This window comes from Megalobrama amblycephala, linkage group LG11 (genome assembly GCF_018812025.1).
Source record: "Megalobrama amblycephala isolate DHTTF-2021 linkage group LG11, ASM1881202v1, whole genome shotgun sequence".
In the NCBI taxonomy this organism is placed as follows: domain Eukaryota; kingdom Metazoa; phylum Chordata; class Actinopteri; order Cypriniformes; family Xenocyprididae; genus Megalobrama; species Megalobrama amblycephala.
In genome coordinates, this window is record NC_063054.1 from 815092 (window position 1) to 837810 (window position 22719).

The 22719-nt window shown below is 38.9% G+C and overlaps 1 protein-coding gene across 13 annotated transcripts in view; it reads right to left on the minus strand.

The window, feature by feature from the left end:
- Window positions 1–22719, minus strand: part of epb41l2 (erythrocyte membrane protein band 4.1 like 2) — a 96472-nt gene that overhangs the window by 54655 nt on the left and 19098 nt on the right. For all 13 annotated transcript variants that reach the window (XM_048208218.1, XM_048208209.1, XM_048208207.1 and 10 more), the window contains exons 2-4: window positions 8413–8581; window positions 7913–8320; window positions 7124–7327 (exon numbers count right to left, since the gene is read on the minus strand). In XM_048208218.1, coding sequence (XP_048064175.1) covers window positions 7124–7327; window positions 7913–8320; window positions 8413–8568 — 768 coding nt within the window. In that variant the 5' untranslated portion in view covers window positions 8569–8581. The remainder of the gene's footprint in view (window positions 1–7123; window positions 7328–7912; window positions 8321–8412; window positions 8582–22719) is intronic.

A 22719-nucleotide genomic window follows, 5' to 3' on the forward strand; every position in this document is an offset into this window, starting at 1 on the left:
AGAAAAGGCAGAAAATGTATTTTTGACTAATGTGGATGAAAGACAACAACTCCCAGAATGCACTTGTTTTGCTGCCCCTGCGAGGCCACACCCAAACCACGCCTATCGGTTACAGGCAGCATTACCAGGAAAATTCAAACAACTAGGCTTGCTTTGTTACATATTAATTCTATAAATCGTGAGTTAGTTCATACATTTACAGCGAAATGGTGCTAAATTGCTTTGTACCTGGATGTACACCCAAAACCAGGAAAGGACAAGTAAGTTTACATCATTTTCCGATTAAGTTAAAGATTTGGAGCGATGTAAACTGTGGCTGCGGGCCATCAAACACCCGAAGTTTGGAGATGACACCGTTATAGAAAACCTAAAAAAACGCAGAATATGTAGTCTCCATTTCAAGCACGAGGACTACGAACCAAATATCCTTGCAATGAAGAGAACCATTCTGAAGGACACCGCGATCGATATTCACTTTCCCAGAGGACGAACAGCCTGGGCCATCTGGTACTAAGCGTATTCGCCTAGAGGTTAGACTCGCTGATACTAGACTGATAACACAGTAGCCTATATGTAGTGTTGTAGGTAGCAGTAAAACTGCAAACTTAGCAAAGTAACGTTAGATAGACAATTACATATAAGTTGCACATAAGTTGACTTATCAAAGTAAAGCCACTGTTCTGTAAAACTGAGTTAGTCTATTTATCTATTTATGCTAACATTACCACAAAAGCCTGTTGCTGTATTGGTTGAGATGACTGCAGAGACCGATTCATTTGCGAGATGAACCACTGATGTAGTGCAGACTATAACAAAATACGTTAAGCTTAAAAATATAATTGACACCCACTTTTGATAAGCGCATATGTATGGGCGTGGTGAAAAAAATGAGGAACTACCTGCTATTACTGGCTGTAGTTTTATGCCTCTGGCCAAAAAAGCCTCCGATGACGCAAAATGACGATTTTTGCGTCATCGGAGGCTTTTTTACAGAATAAAAATGCACAAATTTCTCATCTCGGGCTGATATGAAGGGGGAAAGCACGGTAATTCGAAAATACTAGTGGTATTCTACTAATACAAAGCTTAATGCTAAATCCTGAAGTAACCCTTTAAGTGACTGCATTTTTTTTTTTTTTTTTTTTTTTTTTTTTTCTTTATTTAAAAAGGCTTTTAAAAGGAAAATAATTCAATTTATGTTCTAATTATTGTTGAGCTGCAGGTTTAGGCTAACTCAAGTGACTGCATTTATTTTAATTTAATTAAGAACATTTCAATTATTTTACTTATTTAACCTGACGTACATTTTTACTGCTGTTCCAAATATTCTATATGTTGCTTAAAAATAAAATATATTGTGTTCAATGCATTATCAATGCACCATTTTTGCATTCGAATATGAATGCGTTTTAAATTCAACGAATATTCGAAAATTTTAATTTTAAATTTGACAGCTCTACAGTTCGTCCCTCCAAAGTTGACAGAGAAATCTGGTCAGCGAGGCTTTCAAGAGTCCTACAGCAACATTAAAAGAGCTGCAGCTCTTTCTGACAACTATGTCCAATATTCTCCATCTGTCTAGGCTGAGACGCAAGCCTTTTCTGACTAAAACATCCAAGCCTGGCTAAACTTCGCAAAAACATATATTCAGAACCTTCTGCCATCTGCTAGAAAGCTGAAAATGACAAGAACTTCCACCTTTCAGCATGACAATGATCCAAAATGCATTTAAATCAACAAAATAATGGCTTCAGCAAAGAAAGATGAATATTTTGGAATGACCCAGTCAGAGCCTAAAGAGGACCGTGGACTCGCAATTTAACTGTTGCTCATGAAATAAGTTCTTCTTACGTTTATATTATAAAAATCAGTGCAGATTTCACAGCATAAAGACATGAACCACGAAGGTGGATGTTTGTACAATTATACTAAAAGGCTTTTTACTTGATAAAAGACTAAACTATCAATCAGACGACAGCAGGACTGTAGAAGATTGTGTACGAAACAGAATAAAAGAAACGAACTGATCAGATAAGAGTGAATGAATGACAGTAAAAGCCTAAAAGAACACGATGAAAGAAAGAACAACATGAATGAGATCAAAAGAACGAACTCCAACTGCAGACTGAACAATAACATGAATAATTTAATTGTAAAGTCACAGAGAATCACTGATGGGATGTTTGAAGAGGGTTTATTCAGGATCAGCGATGTACAGGAGAAATCACAGAGAGTCATTGTGAATGAACGTCCTGAAGCATTAGCGTCAAGCACAGCCTCATGGGAGCGCTGCTGTGGCCTCGTGTGTCCCTCGACCAGTGATCGGGAGAATCTCAATCTCCTTATGACGGCAATGTTGTTCAGCAGAACTCGAGTGCTTTTTAACATTTCCCAACATCCGAATTCTGCTTCCAAGAAAAAACACGGCATGCACTTACGGCATTAAAAACATAACGCTATTTGCGTCCTGCTGTTATATAGGTCACTGCGCGGTGACTGGCTGAGGGTGCGTGCGCTGTGATTGGCTGAGTGTTTGTGTGAATCATCTATAGAGTCAATCCTGTCGTCAGGACAGAAACACAAAGGCTCAGCGGAAGAGCAGTAAAGGTGGAGCGAACCGCGGCAGCGCTCCGAACACCCATGAGGGGTCGTTCGGCATTCACGAGCCCCCTCTTTGTCCCAATAAAGCGTCACGCCTGGAATGCTTTGTTTGGAGCTGCGGCTTATGCGTCCGGGCGACCCGGAGACAGTCGCTCTCATCTCTGGGTAAACATGCCACCGTCTCGTGCATGAATACACCGGGACAAAAGCGCTTAGCGATGCCTCAGCACTTTCCGGTGACGGACAAAGCCGAGCCTGTTCACAGCTCACAGAGCGGCCAGTAATGAGACCCCAGACCATCATATCCCAACACTCACCTGCACTGCCTTCAGTTCAACATCGGCCAAAGAGTTCTCCTGTTCGGTCGATTAGACCGACTTAAATGACAATGAGAACACCTGCAGAGCACGGATGTCTTTAACAATTTATTTACCTACTATTTAATATAAATTACATAAAAATTGTCTAATTATATTCTAATTATTTCAATTTGTTTATTAAAATGTTGTGTAATAAATATATATTTTATTGCAAAATGCTGTGCGGTTGTTTTCCTCCTGTATGTATTTGTGTGCATGCTCTGTGACGTGTCAAATGTTTCTATTTACATGTACAACGTGTGTGTGTGTGTTTAAGCATTGATTATTCAACGCAATGAAATTAAATAATAATAAAAAAAAAGAATAATAAATTTAAGAGTTTAAATTTAAAGTCTAGAGGTTACTTTTTGGATTACTGTCTCTATCGCGGTCAGACTTGCGTGGCACTGTATTGCCATGAAAGTTTATTCCACAATAACACAATTTGGTTCTCACACACTGTTCTGACAGGCTATTTTCTGTGAACACACACACAAAGAGAAGCACTGGTCACATCATCTGAACAATGACATCTTTCACAGTTTATCATGCTTTAACCAGAGCTGTACAGTGCGACATATGAAAAGAAAAAAGAAAAGCCTGTGCAATGAATAAATTTACTGCAATAGCATGTGATACAGTTTTGCATGTGTGTGAGACGGAGCAGCTTGTTCATGTGTGAGGTTAATCGATGGCACATGCGCACCACGCTCAATATCCTTTAAATATGTTTAAGGGCAGGTTAACTGACTGAGGCCCACTGGCAAATCCACTCATTATAAACACAAAGCGCAGGTATAATGTAAATAAGAGATTCATTGCGCAGTGTAGATTAAAGTTTTTGCGTGAGCGAGCTCAGTCAGTCGCACTATAAAGGGGCGCTCTTTTTTTCTTTAATTTTGTGAATACGCTAAATTCTTTCGAGAGTCACTCCTGAAATTGCTGTGATTTACAGTGATAACCACTGCAATGGACTGGATAAAACATCTGACAAGCCTTTGTCAAAATAGACCCACAGTGTAAATGCAGACTAACCGGCAGCTACAGTTAATAAATAATAATAAAAAACCCATAGAAATATTTGATCTTATTAAAATAAGGTATTCAATACATTATTTAAATAATACAATACATTATTAGCATTAATAATACAAATAATACAATGTTTTGTATTTTCAAGTAGTGACAATACTTAATTAACCCTTCTAGGCTGTTGGGGTCTGGGCTTATTAAAAAAAAAATTAAAAAAGTTCCCATCATCTAAATGGCATGAGACTTCATGAATTTTACTGAATTTGCTATACTTCATACTTCAGTACAATAAAATTGCTAAAGTTTGTTATGTGTCATTTTTTAATCAAAAAACAAAACGTGAAAATTTTAAAATTGTCAAATGAGCTCATGAGTGGTCCTCTGCAGCCATCTACAACCCGAATTCCAGAAAAGTTGGGACTTTTTTTTTTTAATTTCAATAAAATGAAAACTAAAAGACTTTCAAATCACATGAGCCAATATTTTATTCACAATAGAACACAGATAACAAATGTTTAAACGGAGAAATTTTACAGTTTTATGCTCAAAATGAGCTCATTGCAAATTTGATGTCTGCTACAGGTCTCAGAATAGTTAAGACGGGGGCATGTTTACCATGGTGTAGCATCTCCTCTTCTTTTTCTAAACAGTTTGAAGACGTCTGGGTATCGAGGTTATGAGTTTCTGGAGTTTCGGTGTTATAATATGGTCCCATTCTTGCCTGATATAGGTTTCCAGCTGGTGAAGAGTTCGTGGTCGTCTTTGACGTATTTTTCTCTATAGGTGAAAGATCTGGACTGCAGGCAGGCCAATTCAGCACCCGGACTCTTCTATGATGAAGCCATGCTGTTGTAATAGCTGCAGTATGTGGTTTTGCATTGTCCTGCTGAAGTACACAAGGCCTTCCCTGAAATAGACGTCGTCTGGACGGGAGCATGTGTTGCTCTAAAACCTTTATATACCTTTCAGCCTTCATAGTTCCTTCCAAAACATGCAAGCTGCCCATACCGTATGCACTTATGCACCCCCATACCATCAGAGATGCTGGCTTTTGAGCTGAACGCTGAGAACACACTGGAAAGGTCTCCCTCCTCTTTAGCCTGGAGGACACTGTGTCCGTGATTTCCAACAAGAATGTCAATTGTGTTTGGATTGTGTTTACCGACAGTGGTTTAGTTGGCATCTGCAGATGGTACGGTGGATTGTGTTTACCGACAGTGGTTTAGTTGGCATCTGCAGATGGCACGGCGGATTGTTTACCGACAGTGGTTTAGTTGGCATCTGCAGATGGTACGGTGGATTGTGTTTACCGACAGTGGTTTAGTTGGCATCTGCAGATGGTACGGCGGATTGTGTTTACCGACAGTGGTTTCTGGAAGTACTCCTGGGCCCATTTAGTAATGTCATTGACACAATCATGCCGATGAGTGATGCAGTGTCGTCTGAGGGCCTGAAGACCACGGGCATCCAATAAAGGTCTTCGGCCTTGTCCCTTACGCACAGAGATTTCTCCAGTTTCTCTGAATATTTTGATGATGTTATGCACCGTAGATGATGAGATTTGCAAAGCCTTTGCAATCTGACGTTGAATCTTTTTACACACTCTTTCACAGCTCTGCCCATCTTTACTTCTGAGAGACTCTCTAAGTCTAAGTCTATCAATTATCAGTTATTAGGTTGCTGGATGTTCTCTCAGCTGAATATTTTCAAAATTTCTTGCTTTTTCAGCCATTTGTTGCCCCCGTGCCAACTTTTTTTGAGAACTGTAGCAGACATCAAATTTGAAATGAGCTCATTTAGTGGATAAAAGTTTAAAATTTCTCTGTTTAAACATTTGTTATGTTATCCATTTTTTATTGTGAATAAAATATTAGCTCAAGTGATTTGAAAGTCTTTTAGTTTTCATTTTATTCAAATTTAAAAAACATCCCAACTTTTCCAGAATTCGGGTTGTACTGGTTATAGTAATAATTTTATGCCATTTTCATTTTAAAAGTGCTTGTTTTCCACCAGGTGGCAGAAATCGTCCACTATGTGTGGCACATTTTCCATGTTATCCACGTTAATGAAAATGAGAAATCTCCTTTAAATTGAATTTTACTGAAGTTTAATGTTGTGAGGTTGAATGGATGTTGTTTGGGTTGTGATCAGAGATATTGGGCTATATAAACAAAACTGACAACGTTAAGCAGTAAGGGTTACGTTCCTGTATTTTGCCATTTTTGTAACATTTCTTGTTAAGGGTTGTATTTTGTGTGCCCTCTGTGGAACATTTTAGTTTTAGTTAACCTTGTAACACAAATACACAAATCAGTATTGGCCTACATTTCCCTAATCGATGCATCTCCAGTGTGTTGACTGTTAGTTTTCCTTTAATGTGTGTGTGTGAGTGAGAGTATGTGTTAGTGAGAGTGTGTTTGTGAGTGAGTCCATGTGTGAGTGTGTGCAAATGTGTCAGAGTGTGACCTCTGTCACCTCTGTGTGTGTGTGTGCATGAGTGTATGTGAATGCAAGTGTGTGAGTGCAAGAGTGTGTGTATCTAGAACTCAGCAGCAACCGCACACACTGGTGGTTTAACACTGGGCAGTTGACAGGCCCCAATTATCTGTCCTCCAAAACACTTCACACACCCACCAAACCACTGCAGGGTCAGAGGTCATCACCACGCTTCTAAATGCTCCTGTCAGCACACACACTCCTGCACTCTAACTCTTCACATCGCCCACAAAACTGTATTACAGACCATATGAGATATTATATCATTATATTAGTATTAGTGTAAGAAACATGTGTATGGGGCTGATGGACACACACTATTTACACAAGCTTCATTAACAGTGCACATCACTCAGACTACTGCACACACACAGCTGACAGATACAGTTATAGTGAGTTGTGTTGCCATGGCGCTCATGAGAGGAGATGATGTGAGCATGTCAGATTTCACCTGATTATCAGAGTATATATAGACACAAATCCAAGCAAAGGATTATTGTCATGCTGAATTATCATAAAATAAATAAGAGTGAAACACAGACAGACGGGATAAGAGCAGTACACTGTCAGCTGACCCCTCACCTACGGTCAACAGTGACGGGCGACAGAACAACAGACAGACAGACGGGTCTCACCTCCACCTCGCAGGAGAACTGGCTGCCGTCCAGTAAGGTCACGTGACACACCACCATCTTCATCTTCTTGTTGAGTTTGAGTGGCGACAGCACACTCGTCTCCTGCTCAATCACTTGCTCTTCCTCTTTCTTCTTCTCTTCCTCCTTCTCTTTCTCCTCGCCCTCCTTCGCCTCTGATTCGGCCTCTTTCTCCTCCCTCACAGGCTGTGCACACACACACACACACACACACAGAGAGAGAGTTAATACACACACACGCTCTCATGTTTTCCAGCTGAGCGGATCGCTGCTGGATGATGTCACCGGGCGGATGCTGAGCGAACACGGACACATGACTGATGTTTTTTGGCAGAAGCATGTGGCGTAAGGAAGAGTTTAGTCTGACATCTGATCTGGATTTGAGTGATGCTGGAGAACTGTGATGCGATACCTTCGATATTCAGGAACATTGCTGATAACAGGGAAAAACTTAAGGCCGTAAAATTTCAAGTTTCTGAGTCAAGAAAATATTTCAACTAAATTATCAAATGAAACTTTGAGATTCCTCAGGCTCACGTGCTCTGAGGGGAAGTATAATTATTATTATTATTATTCATTGTAATAATACAACTCTAGGTTCATTTAAGACATTATTTGACTATTTTAAAGTGTTATTTGCATAATTCTGTGTTATTGTTTGTTCAAGAGAACTCAATACTGGCACGTGTCTTTCTGAGCATGAGTCGTGTGTGTGTCACATGACATTCAAAGACAGCGCGTTCACACACACACACACAGAGCAGCTCTCACCTGTGTGTCAGCACTGCCGATGGACTTCTCCTCCTCTTTATCTTTCACCTCCACCAGCACTTCCTCTGGCCTGCTCTCCTCCTCCTTCACCTCTTTCACCTCCTTCACTTCTTTCACCTCCTTCACCTCCTCTGTTTTCTCTGTGCTCGGGGCCGCCGCTCCTCCTCCGTCCGTCTGGTCTTTCGGCTCACTCTTCTGCTCCTCTTCCTCCTTCAGGCTCTCGCTCATGGGCTGCGTCGGGCTCTCGGGAGGTTTCTCTTGGCTTAGCGATTTCTGTCGTTTAAGCCATGGAGGCAGGAAGCGAGAGATGCCCTTCTCTTTCTTCTGGCTGCCGGCAGCAGGAGGGCTGCTGGGCTCAGGAGACGCAGACGCTTCCGGCTGGCTCTCGGGATCTGCGCTCGGACTCTCCTGGAAATATGCAACAGTTCAGACACTACAGTCTCATTATTACTGCAAACTTATTCAAATCATGATGCTGCCTGCAGGTGAATCAACACTACCTCCGGTTGGGCGGCACTCGCCGAGGCAGGCTGGGCGTCGCTGTCGGCGGGTTTGTCGGGCTGGTCTGTTTGCGCAGGATCCGTCTGTTGCGGAACTTCAGGAACCTTCTCTGGTTCCTTCTTCACATCTGTCTCTGATCCCACCTCTGTCGTCATCACGCCCGGCACACTGACGGACAAGAAGACAGAGGTTCAGACTTTAAGGAGTCATATCAAGAGCGATCACATCTGCCTGAGACAAAACATCCTCAAACAGACTGAACTCGACTCGCTCCTCACTCTCTGATGTCACACACATGAACATCAACACATAATTGTACACATTTACACTAGCGCTCGATCAGTATTGATTTTCTGATCTCTGATATAAAGCCCATATACATACACGATATCACATCATTTAAAGACAATAAATAACACGTGCATAACATTTTAATACATCTTAATACATTGTTAGATTATTAAAACTTACTTAAACCATTAATTTTTAACATAAATCACACTATATGGATAAAATCCTGGAATGTTTTCCTCATAAACCTTCATTTCTTTTCGACTGAAGAAAGAAAGACAAACATCTTGGATGATATTGTGAAGTGAACTAATCCTTTAAAGAGATTTCATAGGGCCCTTTATTTGCACTGAGGCACATTCACATCTGAATGGAGAGTTTCTTAAAGTGCAGCAGCTTAAAAACATGTTTATTATTTCTGAGAGCAGACAGTGTGTGGAAGCTGGTCATGAAAAACTAAAACCTGCTTTACTCATATCTATCATCATCAAGCGTTTTTCAGCCCAGTGAAAGACAGAATCAGTGAATGAAGATTGAAAAGCATCAAAACGTTCTTTCATGTTGTCGGAGCATCAGAATAAAGGCTGTCTGTGTGCGCCATCAAACCCCACCATGAGCAAACACACAGATCTGAGCGCTGCGAGGCGTGTCTGTCTGTGCCACACACACACACACGCACACACACACACACACACACAAGCTCAGTGCAGCACTCGTGAGACACTGGGATGTCCCACCCTTCACCGCCGCTCATTTACAGTCCAGCAGTCAGACATCATCATCATCATCATCATCATCATCATCATCACAGATCAATCAGCTGCGAGCCTGATGACATCAGCAACAGTGAAATGAGCGAATAACTCACGTTTGACCAGGTTTAAATCCAGTATTCTGCAGATATCAATATAGACTGATTTGAAAAATCTGATTGCGATAAATAACGGCTCCAGACTAACTTTTTTTACTAGGAGCATTGAAAATTTCTCATCACATGATTTTCACAACTCACAACACTGTTTCATGGAGTTTCTGACTACTGAAAGATTTTAGAAAGATACTGAACAATTGGTTTGTTGTTAAACAACTGGACAATCCACTGAACACATTGTACTTCCATCCCTCACAGCCTTGTTTTCAGTCCTGTCAAAAATTAATCAAGGCACTACCCTGAGTATGATCTACTGCACATGTGCGCACACACACACACACACACACACACACACAGCTGTTACAACACACACCAGAGAGACGTCCAGCTGACCCGCGGCCAGGGGAAAACCACTGATGAAAGAGAAGAGCAAATATGCTGTGAGAAAGAACGCATGTATGACATCATCATCATCATCATCATCATCATCACGTGTGGGGCATGTCCTCAAACACACATGTGATGCGTGTAAAGGACCGTGAGCAGGAGCATCAGAGTAACGGCCCTCTGGGTAAAAGCATCAATGGAAGTGTGTAACATTAGACGAACACTAAGAGTTTGAGCTCAGAAAACTTCTGTTCTTTTGAAAAAATAAAATAAAGAACTTTTATTCGTCACAGACGCATCACATTGATCAAAAGTGTAGTGATCGACCGATGTATCGGTTTACCGATATTTTTCCCGATATTTAAGCATTTTTCCATAATCGGGTATCGGTTTTGTAATATCGGATTCGCCGATTTACGGCGCCATCTTGTGGCCGTTTTGAGATTTCCGCCATTGCAGCCCGGGCGTCTGAGGAGATCAGTCAACAACAACTCAGTGCACAGGTAAAGTATATGTTCTACTTGGTTTGCTTTAATTAATCAACTTTATTTAACATAACAGACATGCACAAATGAGATCTGAGACATAAATTCCTGATATAGTTAATTTATGCAGCTTGTTTCTAAACAATTGAGACAAACTCATTGAGTCACGTAGTGTAATTCGTCATGTCCTGCCCCAATAAAGACGTAACTTTACATGAATTAAATAAAACAGACATGAATGAGTGCATGTTGAAAATAAAAGCGCTGAATTTAATTCTCTATCTGTTGTATTTGCTCACCATTAGTCTAGAAGAAAAAGTTCGTTCATATTGCTTAGCAACTGACGGATGATCAGGAGGCTTAAGCACGGCCACTGAATGAAACTTTTGACAAGATTATCTTGTTTAAACACCCTAGATTATATTATCATTTACTACATAATTATTTCGCTAATACACATATAAATATAGCCTACCGCTTTGTGGAAATTAATTATTTATTATCTCCATGCGCGATCACGGTTGATTAAGTCATAGTCAAACAGCACTTTGTCAGTTGGCATTTCATGATTTAACGTTAGATTAAATTTAGATCATAAAATGCCAACTGACAAGTAAGGAGGGAGTGATTGTTATAAATAAAATGGTTTGTTCAGCTCATTTGTGTTGTAATAATTGTCAAAAACAGAAGCATAACAGTAAATAAATATCGGTTCTGCATATCGGTTATCGGGTAAATAAACATGCAAATAATCGGTATCGGTATCGGTTATAAAAAATCAATATCGGTCGATCACTACAAAAGTGACACTCTTTATAATGTTACAAAAGATTTCAAATAAATGCTGTTCTTTTGAAAAATAAAATGCATCATTTAGTGCTGCACGATTCTGGATAAATTGAGAATCATGATGTTTGTGTTTAAAATCGAGATCACGATCACACAAACCAAACTAAGTAACATGTAATTTACTAGAGGTTCTGGTGCTGCAGTCTGTTTAAAAAAGACAATTCATTTGAATTATTCATTTTAAAAATGGTTTGATTGAATGATTCAGTGACTCGCTTCATTTGATTCATTATTGGATGAATCAGTGTTTTTGAACGAATCTCTTGAATGAATGATTCAATGACTCAAACACATTTTTTTAACAGTCACTTGTCTCCACCTACTGGTGTAACAACGTCACTGACACAATCTTTATTTGAAGCGTCAAGTTACTTTCAAAAGGTGTGGACATCAGTGTTTATATCTGAACTATAAACTCTTATCCCAGTTCTGTGATAGTCTGAATGATTTTAAGACAGAAATAAGAATGATACTGTGTGTTTGTGAAGCTGTTTCATGACATGACAACAGCCGTCTCTGGATCAGATCTTCATACACAGAGCGTATCGCTGTCATTTAGGAAATAAGATCACATGGGCATTTGAATCGATTAATCTTAGCAAATAGGACTGTTTTTCTCCTCTGATCAAGAATCACAACAAACAAAAACATGTTCAGTAAATCCACAGCCTGAGCAGCTGAGTCAGGTTACAATTGTTAACTGTGTGTGTGTGTGTGTGTGTGTGTGTGTGTGTGTGTGTGTGTGTGTGTGTGTGTGTGTGTGTGTGTGTGTGTGTGTGTGTCCATCCTAACACACTAATCCACAAACTGCAATGCTTGCAGATAACAATCAACACAAGCTGTCAAATCTAATCAGGATCCAGAGACACACAACACCACCCGTCTGTCTGTCTGTCTGTCTGTCTGTCTCTGTCTCTCACACACACACACACACACACACACACACACACAAACACGAGAGAGGCTGACGGGTTTGGTCACAGGATTTCTGAGAGCAGTAACAGAGAACTTGAACATGTCAGACACAACATGAAACTCTGCAGCCTCATGTAACGTGTGTGTGTGTGTGTGTGTGTGTGTGTGTGTGTGTGTGTGTGTGTGTGTGTGTGTGTGTGTGTGTGTGTGTGTGTGTGTGTGTGTGTGTGTGTGTGTGTGTGTGTGTGTGTGTGCACATGTAGCAGGTGTCCTGGATTTACATCTATTGTGTGATGGCTTTATGAATGACATTTAAAGCACTGAATGTTGTGTGTGTGTGTGTGTGTGTGTGTGTGTGTGTGTGTGTGTGTGTGTGTGTGTGTGTGTGTGTGTGTGTGTGTGTGTGTGTGTGTGTGTGTAAAGCTTTTAAAGCAAACATTTCCTATGATAAGCACACAAGAGACAACAGAGCTCTGCAGCGTCTCTGAGCAAACACCATCAGAGCGTCGACACTGAGAAACTCACCATCAGTACGGCCCTATGAAATCCATTTTATTTTTTCCCAAATTCCGTTTTTTCCGTTTTAATTTTTCAGGATTCCATTTTTTTCCATTTTATTTATTTTTTGACTCCATTTTAAATGGTTAAATTAAATTTTAGTAATCAAAAAGCATGTCTAATTAATTGAAATAATGAATCTTGTCCAATTTACCAACAATTTAATAAAAGTTTAACAAAAAATTACATTTTTTTAGGGCCCTATGATAAACGTTTTATTCTTTCCCCTCAAATTTTATTTTTTACCAAATTCTGTTTTCTGGATTCCATTTTAATGGTTTAATTCCATTTTAATACTCAAAAAGCATGTCTAATTAATTGAATCCTTAAAAACAACAATATTTATTAATTAAATACATTTTTATGATTTTTTTTTTCAGAAGTTCTGTTGTGTATTTACATTTTTCTGGCAATCAAATGAACGCATACCATTTAATTTATCTTTTAATCATGAAATTAAACTTTTTTGTCAAACAATGTGCTGCACAACAGAGCTTTACTGTTAAAATTAAAACATGGAAGAAACACTGAGATTATTGTTTAAAAATATATTTTAATAATTAATTATTACATTAATTTATCTAAATTCTACTGTACAACAGTAATATGTTTCTGTCAAGTTAAATCAAACTTTTATTTTGACGGTTTGCCCAGAGCTTTGAGTTTCTCTGTTTATGACGGTAGTTTTCTCAAATGAAGTGGTTAAATGCTGATGAAGTGACTTTCAGAGCAGCTCTGGAGATGAATTCGTGCGTTCATATAGTGAGGCGACAGAGGACGAAAACACCGCGAGCGTCGCGTGTGCTTCAGCGTGCGTGTGTGCGATAAATGAAACCGCACTTCTGCATCATTCATTTCAGAGTCACACAGGCATGCAGGATTCATGTTTAAATAGTCTTTTTGTGGTTTAATATTCACAGACACTAGCCTACATCGCGATTTAATGTCATTCCGCGTTATATAGTAAATTCAGTTTTTATGACTGGATTCCGCGATTCCGTCCGCGTTTTCTGCATCGTGGAAATCATAGGGCCCTACATCAGGACACTCAGAACAAAATGACAGAATTAGACAGAACTATCAAACAGAGACGAAGACAGCCACTGTGTCCAAAAACAAATACTTCCCTAAATTTGGCCGATCTCACAAACCGATTGCAATTTGATGACGTAAAACCCATAAAAAGTCGCCACTGACGTGCACAGTATACAGATGAGATTTTTGCACCACGTTCTGCTTGTAACTTCAGCAAACATTAGTACACCATAGTCAATCACACATCTATATTTGGAGCAGGTTGTCTTGATTCAAACGAGCCCAAACACAACATAACATGATATGCAGATACTGAGAAAAATCCTCACAGAGTGACATTGACATGCTGCTTCGCTAAAGCAATAGGACTTTTGGGATATGATCAAGTCGTGATCATGAGTGTTTTCCAACGACATTTGAATGTTCAATCAATGGAAACTGGATCTATAGTGGGTAGGGACTAGGGCTGGGTATTGACAATTTTCATGACTCGATTACTATTCACATGCTTTCGATTCGATTACAATTTCGATTCAATTCAATATCGATTATTTTGGATGTAGTATTTCAGTTATAGCACATGGCAAATTTTCTAGAGAAAAAAAATCTTTCAACTAATGCTGTAAACTACACATGGGAGTCAGCTGGTACAACTATAATAATATTGAAGGTTAAATTAACTTATTTATATACAAACGTTAAACAACTTTATAGAACACTTTTCTAGCTGACTGAGTTTATGGTCACTGAATATGTTTTTCTGAGGTAAATGTGACGTCACGTGACATTGTTCACAAGCTGTTTTAATGACGTCTTTCCGAGGTTGAAGCACTGATTGAGCGATTACACGAGTCATGATACGGATTTCAGTAAGTTGTACTGTATATTTTAACATACCTTCAGATGTTCATGAATGTTTATTTCGCTGTAACTGGTATTAAAGCGGAGGAGAGGATGATCACATGCTTCTCTTTAACTGAGGCGCTAAAGCGATCTGTCACGCCACATTAAACAGCGCCAAAACGGTATTTATTTTTTGAATCTCATAATAAGATGGACGTCATTTGAAATCTGAGACTTTGCTTCATATCAAAAGTAAGAAAGCACAAAGATTACTGCGATTTATTGGATGGGAGGAGCTACATATTCTGCTCATTCATCAACTGAAAACAGACTAGACTAATCGATTCTTGGGATTTAAGAATCAATATCGGTTCGTAAAAATGAGAATCGATTAAAATCGAGAAATCGATATTTTTTACCCAGCCCTAGTAGGGACAATGTGTCGAGACTAACCAGACACTGTTTTATAGCTGAAGCGCGCTTGGATTGGTTTGATCATGTATTACCATAGACCACAGAATAGGAGCCACAGCTGAAACATCACTCATCAGCCAGGATCTTATTACTTGTTACTTTTTCTATGCAATAATAAATATCTTGTGCTTAATTGTGGCGTGTTCTTAAGTTCAGTAAATCACTCAGATCTCTTGTTTGCAGAGATTTCTGGACTGTGATGAAAAGGCTAACATTGTTCCAAAAGCCATAACTTTTGATTGCTTTGAGATAAACAGAATTTGGCTCAGATGCAGTTGACATGATTATGTGAACAAGCCCAATCTTGATTTTATGACCCGTCATACTTTCAAACCGTCTTCATGTCAAGCATAAAAAGCAATAAAATAAATCAATAGATTGCATCACTTTTTAAGGGGTTTTCTCAGCAGTGATGTAACATAAGAACCACCAAACATGATTAAAATCAATTTTCTTCAAAATTCAAAAAGTTTTCTATCAAATGAAACCATGAACTTGATGATACCCTGTTTTTTGTGGAGTTACAAGCCATTAAATTTAAGTATGCCACTTAGACATGAACTCATTAAATCCACCATTCTCAATGCAGTCAAAATCAAAATCAAAATAAAAACAGAAAAACTTAACGGCCAATGCCGATAATTAAAAAAGTCCAAACATTGGCCAATATATTGGTCAACCACTAAAATGTGGTAACAATTTATTACCACGATACATACACCAAGAAATGAGCTGAATCTCAACACAACTCTGCCTAACAAGAAAAATCCCCCTTAAAAACAAAACAAAAAAACAAAAAACACAAGACTTTGTTTCTGAAGCAATAATGCAAACAGCATCCTGAGCGGCACATAACCCAGTGCTCCAGTCAGCTGACGGCATGAGGATGTCCTCTCTCATCTGACCTGAAATCATCACAGACGTACACCGAGCAGCCATGACGCGTCAGTGCGAGAGCGCTTGTTTGCTTTACTGCCGGCCATCCACAGGAATGTGATCCGATTCCAGCGGTTTCATTTCAAACACACACTCAGAGAAACCGCTCTGAATACACTCAACTTCTCTACATTAAAGCTTTGAGTTTCTGCAAATGAGTTACGTTTGTTACATGATTACTACTGTTACATTTGAGTTACATTCACTTGGTTTAGTTTTGTGGCTAGCCCCGCCCACAGCAAAACCTCTTTGGTCCAAAATAACAGTTTAACCTTCATAAGCCATCATAAAGTCAGACTGCAGCCGTCAGTAACTGCATTACCATTTCATCTCCTGTCGAGTTCATTCCATCACAGAAAATCTGAGTCTTGTGACGGCAATAAAAGAAGTGATTAAAGTCACCTGACAGACGGGTAAAGAGAGGCTCCTGCCGTGCTGGGCTCCTCTCTCTGTCTGCACACACACACACACACACACACTCAGAAGGGAACACTACACACTATATACTGCAGTGTACTCATTCGTAAAACATCATTTGAAGCAGTCATGAGCACTTCACACTTTAGTCACCGTGTGTTGCATCTTTAATTCAGCAAATAAGAAGTTGTGCATTTGTAATCAGTTAGCATTTAAAACATTTAATGCATACTGTACGTTACAAGTTAGTCTAATGGGTTTACAGCGGCTCTCAACAGCAGTATGTAAACACACACGCAGGCACATCAGAGGACAGATGGTTTGGGTCAGCGGTGTCAGCACACACTCATGCGGAAGTAAAGTCGGCTGTAGGACACCGGAGAGAGGAATGTGAGTGTGTGTAACTCGTTCATAACCTCCGTCATTACAGCGTGTCAGTCAGCCTCATAAACCAGAGAACTCCAGCACAAACTCTAACAGGATTAACGAGTTCATCCATCAGGATTTGATTGGATTATAAGAAGCAGACTATGATGTTTATTGGTTAACATTGTTCACACCCACCCACTCGGCCTTCATGATGTCAGCAGAAAAAAAGATAACGAAGACTTTTTAGAATGACATGCACTGGTTAACTGACTTCATGTTGACATTAACAGATCATTTACATGAAAGAGTCTTAAAGGTGCAGTACATAATATCAGCACCATTAAGGGAAATTGCATTAATTAAATAAGTAAAAAATTTGAAAAAAAGCAAGACAAGTGGTGTTCCTCACACACACACACCACTTGAATTTTCTATAAAATAATCATTCATGAAGTTCGAAAAGGTTGAAGTGAATCTCAAGGTGTTTGCAGTGGGCTGTTCACATGAATCTCGCGTCATAAAAGCATTCTGAGGTGTAAGTACATTCTCAGACTCAGCCGAACGCACGAGCGCTCTTCTTCATGAGCATTTGAGTGTGCGGTTAAAAACTAGCCTAGAGCGCCATCTGCTGTTAAAAACTAAACTCAGAATCGATTTGAGAGAGAATCGCGATGCATTCGGAAAAATCACAGAATCAATCCACGAATCATGATGCATAGATTTATTGTCCCAGTCCTACACTACACGTAATTACACTAATTAATTTTTTGGACTCCATTTTACAGGTTAAATTAAAGTTTTGCAATCAAAAAGCACGTCTAATTAATTGAAATCATGAAACAAACTTTTAATAAATTGTTGTTAAATTGTAACAAAAATTACATTAAGGCTCTATGAAACACTTTTTCCTATTCTATTTAAGTTTTACATTTTAATGGTTTAATTAAATTTTAAAATCACCAAAAAGTCTAATTTATTGAGTTCATAGCAACTATTTTTAAAATTCATTTTTATGAAATGTTTAATTTTTCTGGCAATCAAATGCAGGCATAAAACTTTAAATTTATCTTTTAATCATATGACATTAAACTTTTGTCAAACTAAGTGCTGCACAACAGCGCTTTACTGTTAAAATTAAAACGTGGAAGAAAAATTATGATTATTCCTTAAAATAAAGTTTTAATAATAATTTATTATTAGTGTTGTAATATAATATATTTGTCAATTTCTTCAAGTTAAAGGGTTAGTTCACCCAAAAATGAAAATAATGTCATTAATTACTCGCCCTCATGTCGTTTCACACCCGTAAGACCTTCGTTCATCTTCGAAACACAAATTAAGATATTTTTGATGAAATCCATTAATGTACTAAAAACATATTTAAATCAGTTCATGTGAGTACAGTGGTTCAATATTAATATTATAAAATATTTTTGGTGCAGCAAAAACACAAAATAACGACTTATATAGTGATGGCTGATTTCAAAACACTGCTTCAGGAAGCTTCGGAGCGTTATGAATCTTTTGTGTCGAATCAGTGGTTCGGAGCGCCAAAGTCACGTGATCAATCAGCAGTTTGACGGTTTGACACGCGATCCGAATCATGATTCGATACGCTGATTCATAACGCTCCGAAGCTTCCTGAAGCAGTGTTTTGAAATCAGCCATCACTATATAAGTCGTTATTTTGTTTTTTTGGTGCACCAAAAATATTTTATAATATTAATATTGATCCACTGTACTCACATGAACTGATTTAAATATGTTTTTAGTACATTAATGGATCTTGAGAGAGGAAATGTCATTGCTGGCTATGCAGGCCTCACTGAGCCATCGGATTTCATCAAAAATATCTTAATTTGTGTTCTGAAGATTAACAAAGGTCTTACGGGTGTGGAACGACATGAGGGAGAGTAATTAATGACATTATTTTCATTTTTTGAGTGAACTAACCCTTTAAACCAAATGTTTATTTTGACGGGTTGCAGTGAAGACCTTTGAGTTTCTGTGTGTTTATGATATTTTTCTCACATGAAAGTAAAATCCTGATGAAGTGACTCTCAGAGCGGCTCTGGAGATGAAGATCATGCATTCAGAGGCTGAAAACACTGAGCATCACATGTGCCTCAGTGTGTGTGTGAGGTAAATGAAACCATTGATTCACACAGAGACACACAGAACATGCAGGATTCAGATTTAAATGGTCTTTATGCGGTTTAATAGTCAGACACTAGTCTATATTGCGATTTGATTTAAGTGTACTGACCTACTTTTTAGTTATTCACAAAATCCGTAACATTACAATTTATACAGTAAATTATGACTGGATTCCGTGATTCCGTCCGCTTTTCTGCATCACAGAAAGGACATAGTGCATCATTTGACACAACTAGACTCTGCTTGGAATTTCACATTCAGACGGTTAAATGGACCCTGAAATGAGCCCTATTTTCAGCATTTCAGCACCATGTGACCTGTTGCCCATGACGACAGCTGCATCATCTTTAAACATCATCCATTCATGAACCAGCATATTTGAAATCTAAGGTCAGTGTTTGACAGTTTAGAGACAATCTGCTCCTCATGTGTGTCATGTTTTTTCCCCCATTCGAAGTGTCGCCTGCTGCCCCTTCCAGTTGCCGGTGCTCAGGGTTTCTATGGAGACAGGCAGTTCCTGGTTACGCACGCAGTTTGTGTCATGTCAACTCAGCAGCAATAAAAGAAGGTCAAAGCGAGAGGGAAGCGCTGAATACAGAGGACGGCACAAACACACACTGAATCTGTGATACCACCCGCTGGGCTGGAACAAATTGCCCTCATTTAAGAGTTTTAAATAAACTGGAAACATCTCTGAATACACTCCACTCTAGTGAGTGATGAATTATTCATGATGCGTTTAAAGCATGCACATTTGTGGAAGCAGGCGGCCTGGATTGAGAAGCGTTTCTTCAGTTGCTGCTTTAGGAATGAGCGGCTTACGAGCCGTGTGTGTGTCTGTGTGTGTATGTGTGTGTGTGTGTGTGTGCACGCGTCTACATCAAATCAACACTGACCCATTACCTGGACCTATAACGCCCCTTTTCACAAGATGCAATATCAGTCTCTGGTGTCTCCAGAATGTGTCTGTGAAGTTTCAGCTCAAAATACCCCACAGATCATTTATTATAGCTTGTCAACGCTGTTTTTGTGTGTGTCCCTTTAAATGCAAATGAGCTGCTGCTCCCGGCCCCCTTTCCAGAAGAGGGCGGAGCCTTACAGCTGGTGCCTCGGATACTCTGCCAAAAACTAAAGCATCCGTTTGGTTTGATCATCAGCTCTATCGTGCATGTTTTAAAGCCATATCAATCTAAACTACTTTGCACACATCTGAAGCGAAGCTGTCTGTCAGACAGTGTCACGTGAGCGCTATGAAATCGGCATCAGCCATCAGAAAACCAATATTGGTTGATCTCTAATCTTCACACTGCAAAGGTGGAACAGAAGCTGCATCTGAAATGGGGTTATTCAGATACAAATGTACAGTATAATGCAATGCAAGTCGCTTTGGATAAAAGCGTCTGCCAAATGCATAAATGTAAATGGTTATTAAAAGGGGGGCGTGGCAAGGCTAAGAGATAGTGTAGAGTCAGCAGATTGTCGTGGGAGAAACAAAACAACACGGTGAAATTACCACTTATTACGCAGCTACTTGACCCATAAGTAAATAATTGAACATTAATTTGATATAGTGTCTCACAGTACCTGCTTGAGCGGTCTGTTCTCATGCAATAACAGACCACTAGATGGCGCAACTGAAGAATCAGAATTGAATATTGCAGGGAGCCATGGACAAATATAAATGAATGATACATGGTTCTGCACTAAGCATGGACAAGTTGGACTTCCAGTGATGATGAATCTACTTCAAACGTCACAACTACCAAAACGCGAGCAGCGCGACACAAAAGCAACCCATCGTATTCAGTGATGCTGTTTACACTGGACGCAGCACAACATGACAGTAAACTGATGCCCTGTTTCTGAACCAAAAGAGAAGTGGATTTGCAACATGCGCGTCCAGTGTAGACCGCCTCAAGACAAGAAAATGAGATGCAAAATATCTCACCCTCGGATTCACCAGCACAACGGTGGGTAATGAAGAGAGAGCACGGTGTGCCGACTGCCTCAAAATATCAGCTTCTGACAGCATGAAGCCGAACACGTTAAGACGCCACTTAGAGACTCGCATCACACACTCAAAGAGAAACGGGTCGACGTTGAGATAGTACTGTATTAATTTCAATGTTTCAAATTAATCCTACAGGGTTTTGCAAGCAAGGTCATGTCCGAGAGTGTCTTTATGTGGGTGCATGGGGGGGGCTTGTAAACATTTCTCTCCACAAAACCAGAGCCCGGAAGAATAAGTTTGGGAACCATTGGTTTAATACTGCTCAAAGGTGTCAAACGACTTCAACTGTCTTTCTCGCCGTGTTCAGCACTGGATGAATGACACTGACAAATCTGGCGTTTTCAGGGATGACTAATCTAAACGCCTCTGATTGGCCGTTGCATTCTTATGCTCAACAGAAACGTGTGATTGGGAATAATTAGGGCCCTATAATTTCTGCGATCATGGAATCGCGGACGGAATCCATTCATAAAAACGGAATTTACTATGTAACGCGGAATGTCATGGAATTTGTCAAATTTTTGATGAATTAAAAGCAGGTCAGTAGACTTAAATCGCGATGTAGGCTAGTGTCTGTGAATATTAAACCGCAAAAAGACTATTTAAACATGAATCCTGCATGCCTGTGTGACTCTGAAATGAATGATGCAGAAGCGCGGTTTCATTTACCTCACACACGCACGCTGAAGCACACGCGACGCTCGCGGTGTTTTCGTCTTCTGTCGCCTCACTATATGAACGCACGAATTCATCTCCAGAGCTGCTCTGAAAGTCACTTCATCAGCATTTAACCGCTTCATTTGAGAAAACTACCGTCATAAACACAGAGAAACTCAAAGCTCTGGGCAAACCGTCAAAATAAAAGTTCGATTTAACTTGACAAACATATTACTGTTGTACAGTAGAATTTAGGTAAATTAATTTAACAAATTAAAATATAATTTTTAAACAATCTCAGTGTTTCTTCCATGTTTTAATTTTAACAGTAAAGCTCTGTTGTGCAGCACATTGTTTGACAAAAAAAAGTTTAATTTCATGATTAAAAGATAAATTAAATGGTATGTTCATTTGATTGCTAGAAAAATTTAAATACACAACAGAACTTCTGAAAAAAAAAAAAAAAAAAAAAAAAAAAAAAAATTCATAAAAATATCTTTTAATTAATAAATATTGTTGTTTTAAAATGGAATCCAGAAAACAAAATTTGGTAAAAAATAAAATTTGAGGGGAAAGAATAAAATGTTTATCATAGGGCCCTAAAATAAAATGTAATTTTTTTGTTAAACTTTTATTAAATTGTTGGTAAATTGGACAAGATTCATTATTTCAATTAATTAGACATGCTTTTTGATTACTAAAATTTTATTTAACCATTAAAATGGAGTCAAAAAATAAATAAAACGGAAAAAACGGAATTAGGGAAAAAATGTAATGGATTTCATAGGGCCCTAAATAATGCTGAACAACATAGATCTGCTCATGTTGTATCAATGTAATGCTGCAATAGATCATTATCACTTTAATTGGGACAGCAGTAAAAGGGCATTTTTTTTGTCCCTTAATCTTAAATTTGAGGGTCAAATTTGTTCAGTTTTCCCCAATCCCCTGTTCATTTCCAACCCTGACTAACATTACTCCAACAGTGGGTAGAAAACTTAACAAATATGGCAATTTCCTTCAGATAATATTTTAATACTTCATATTAAAT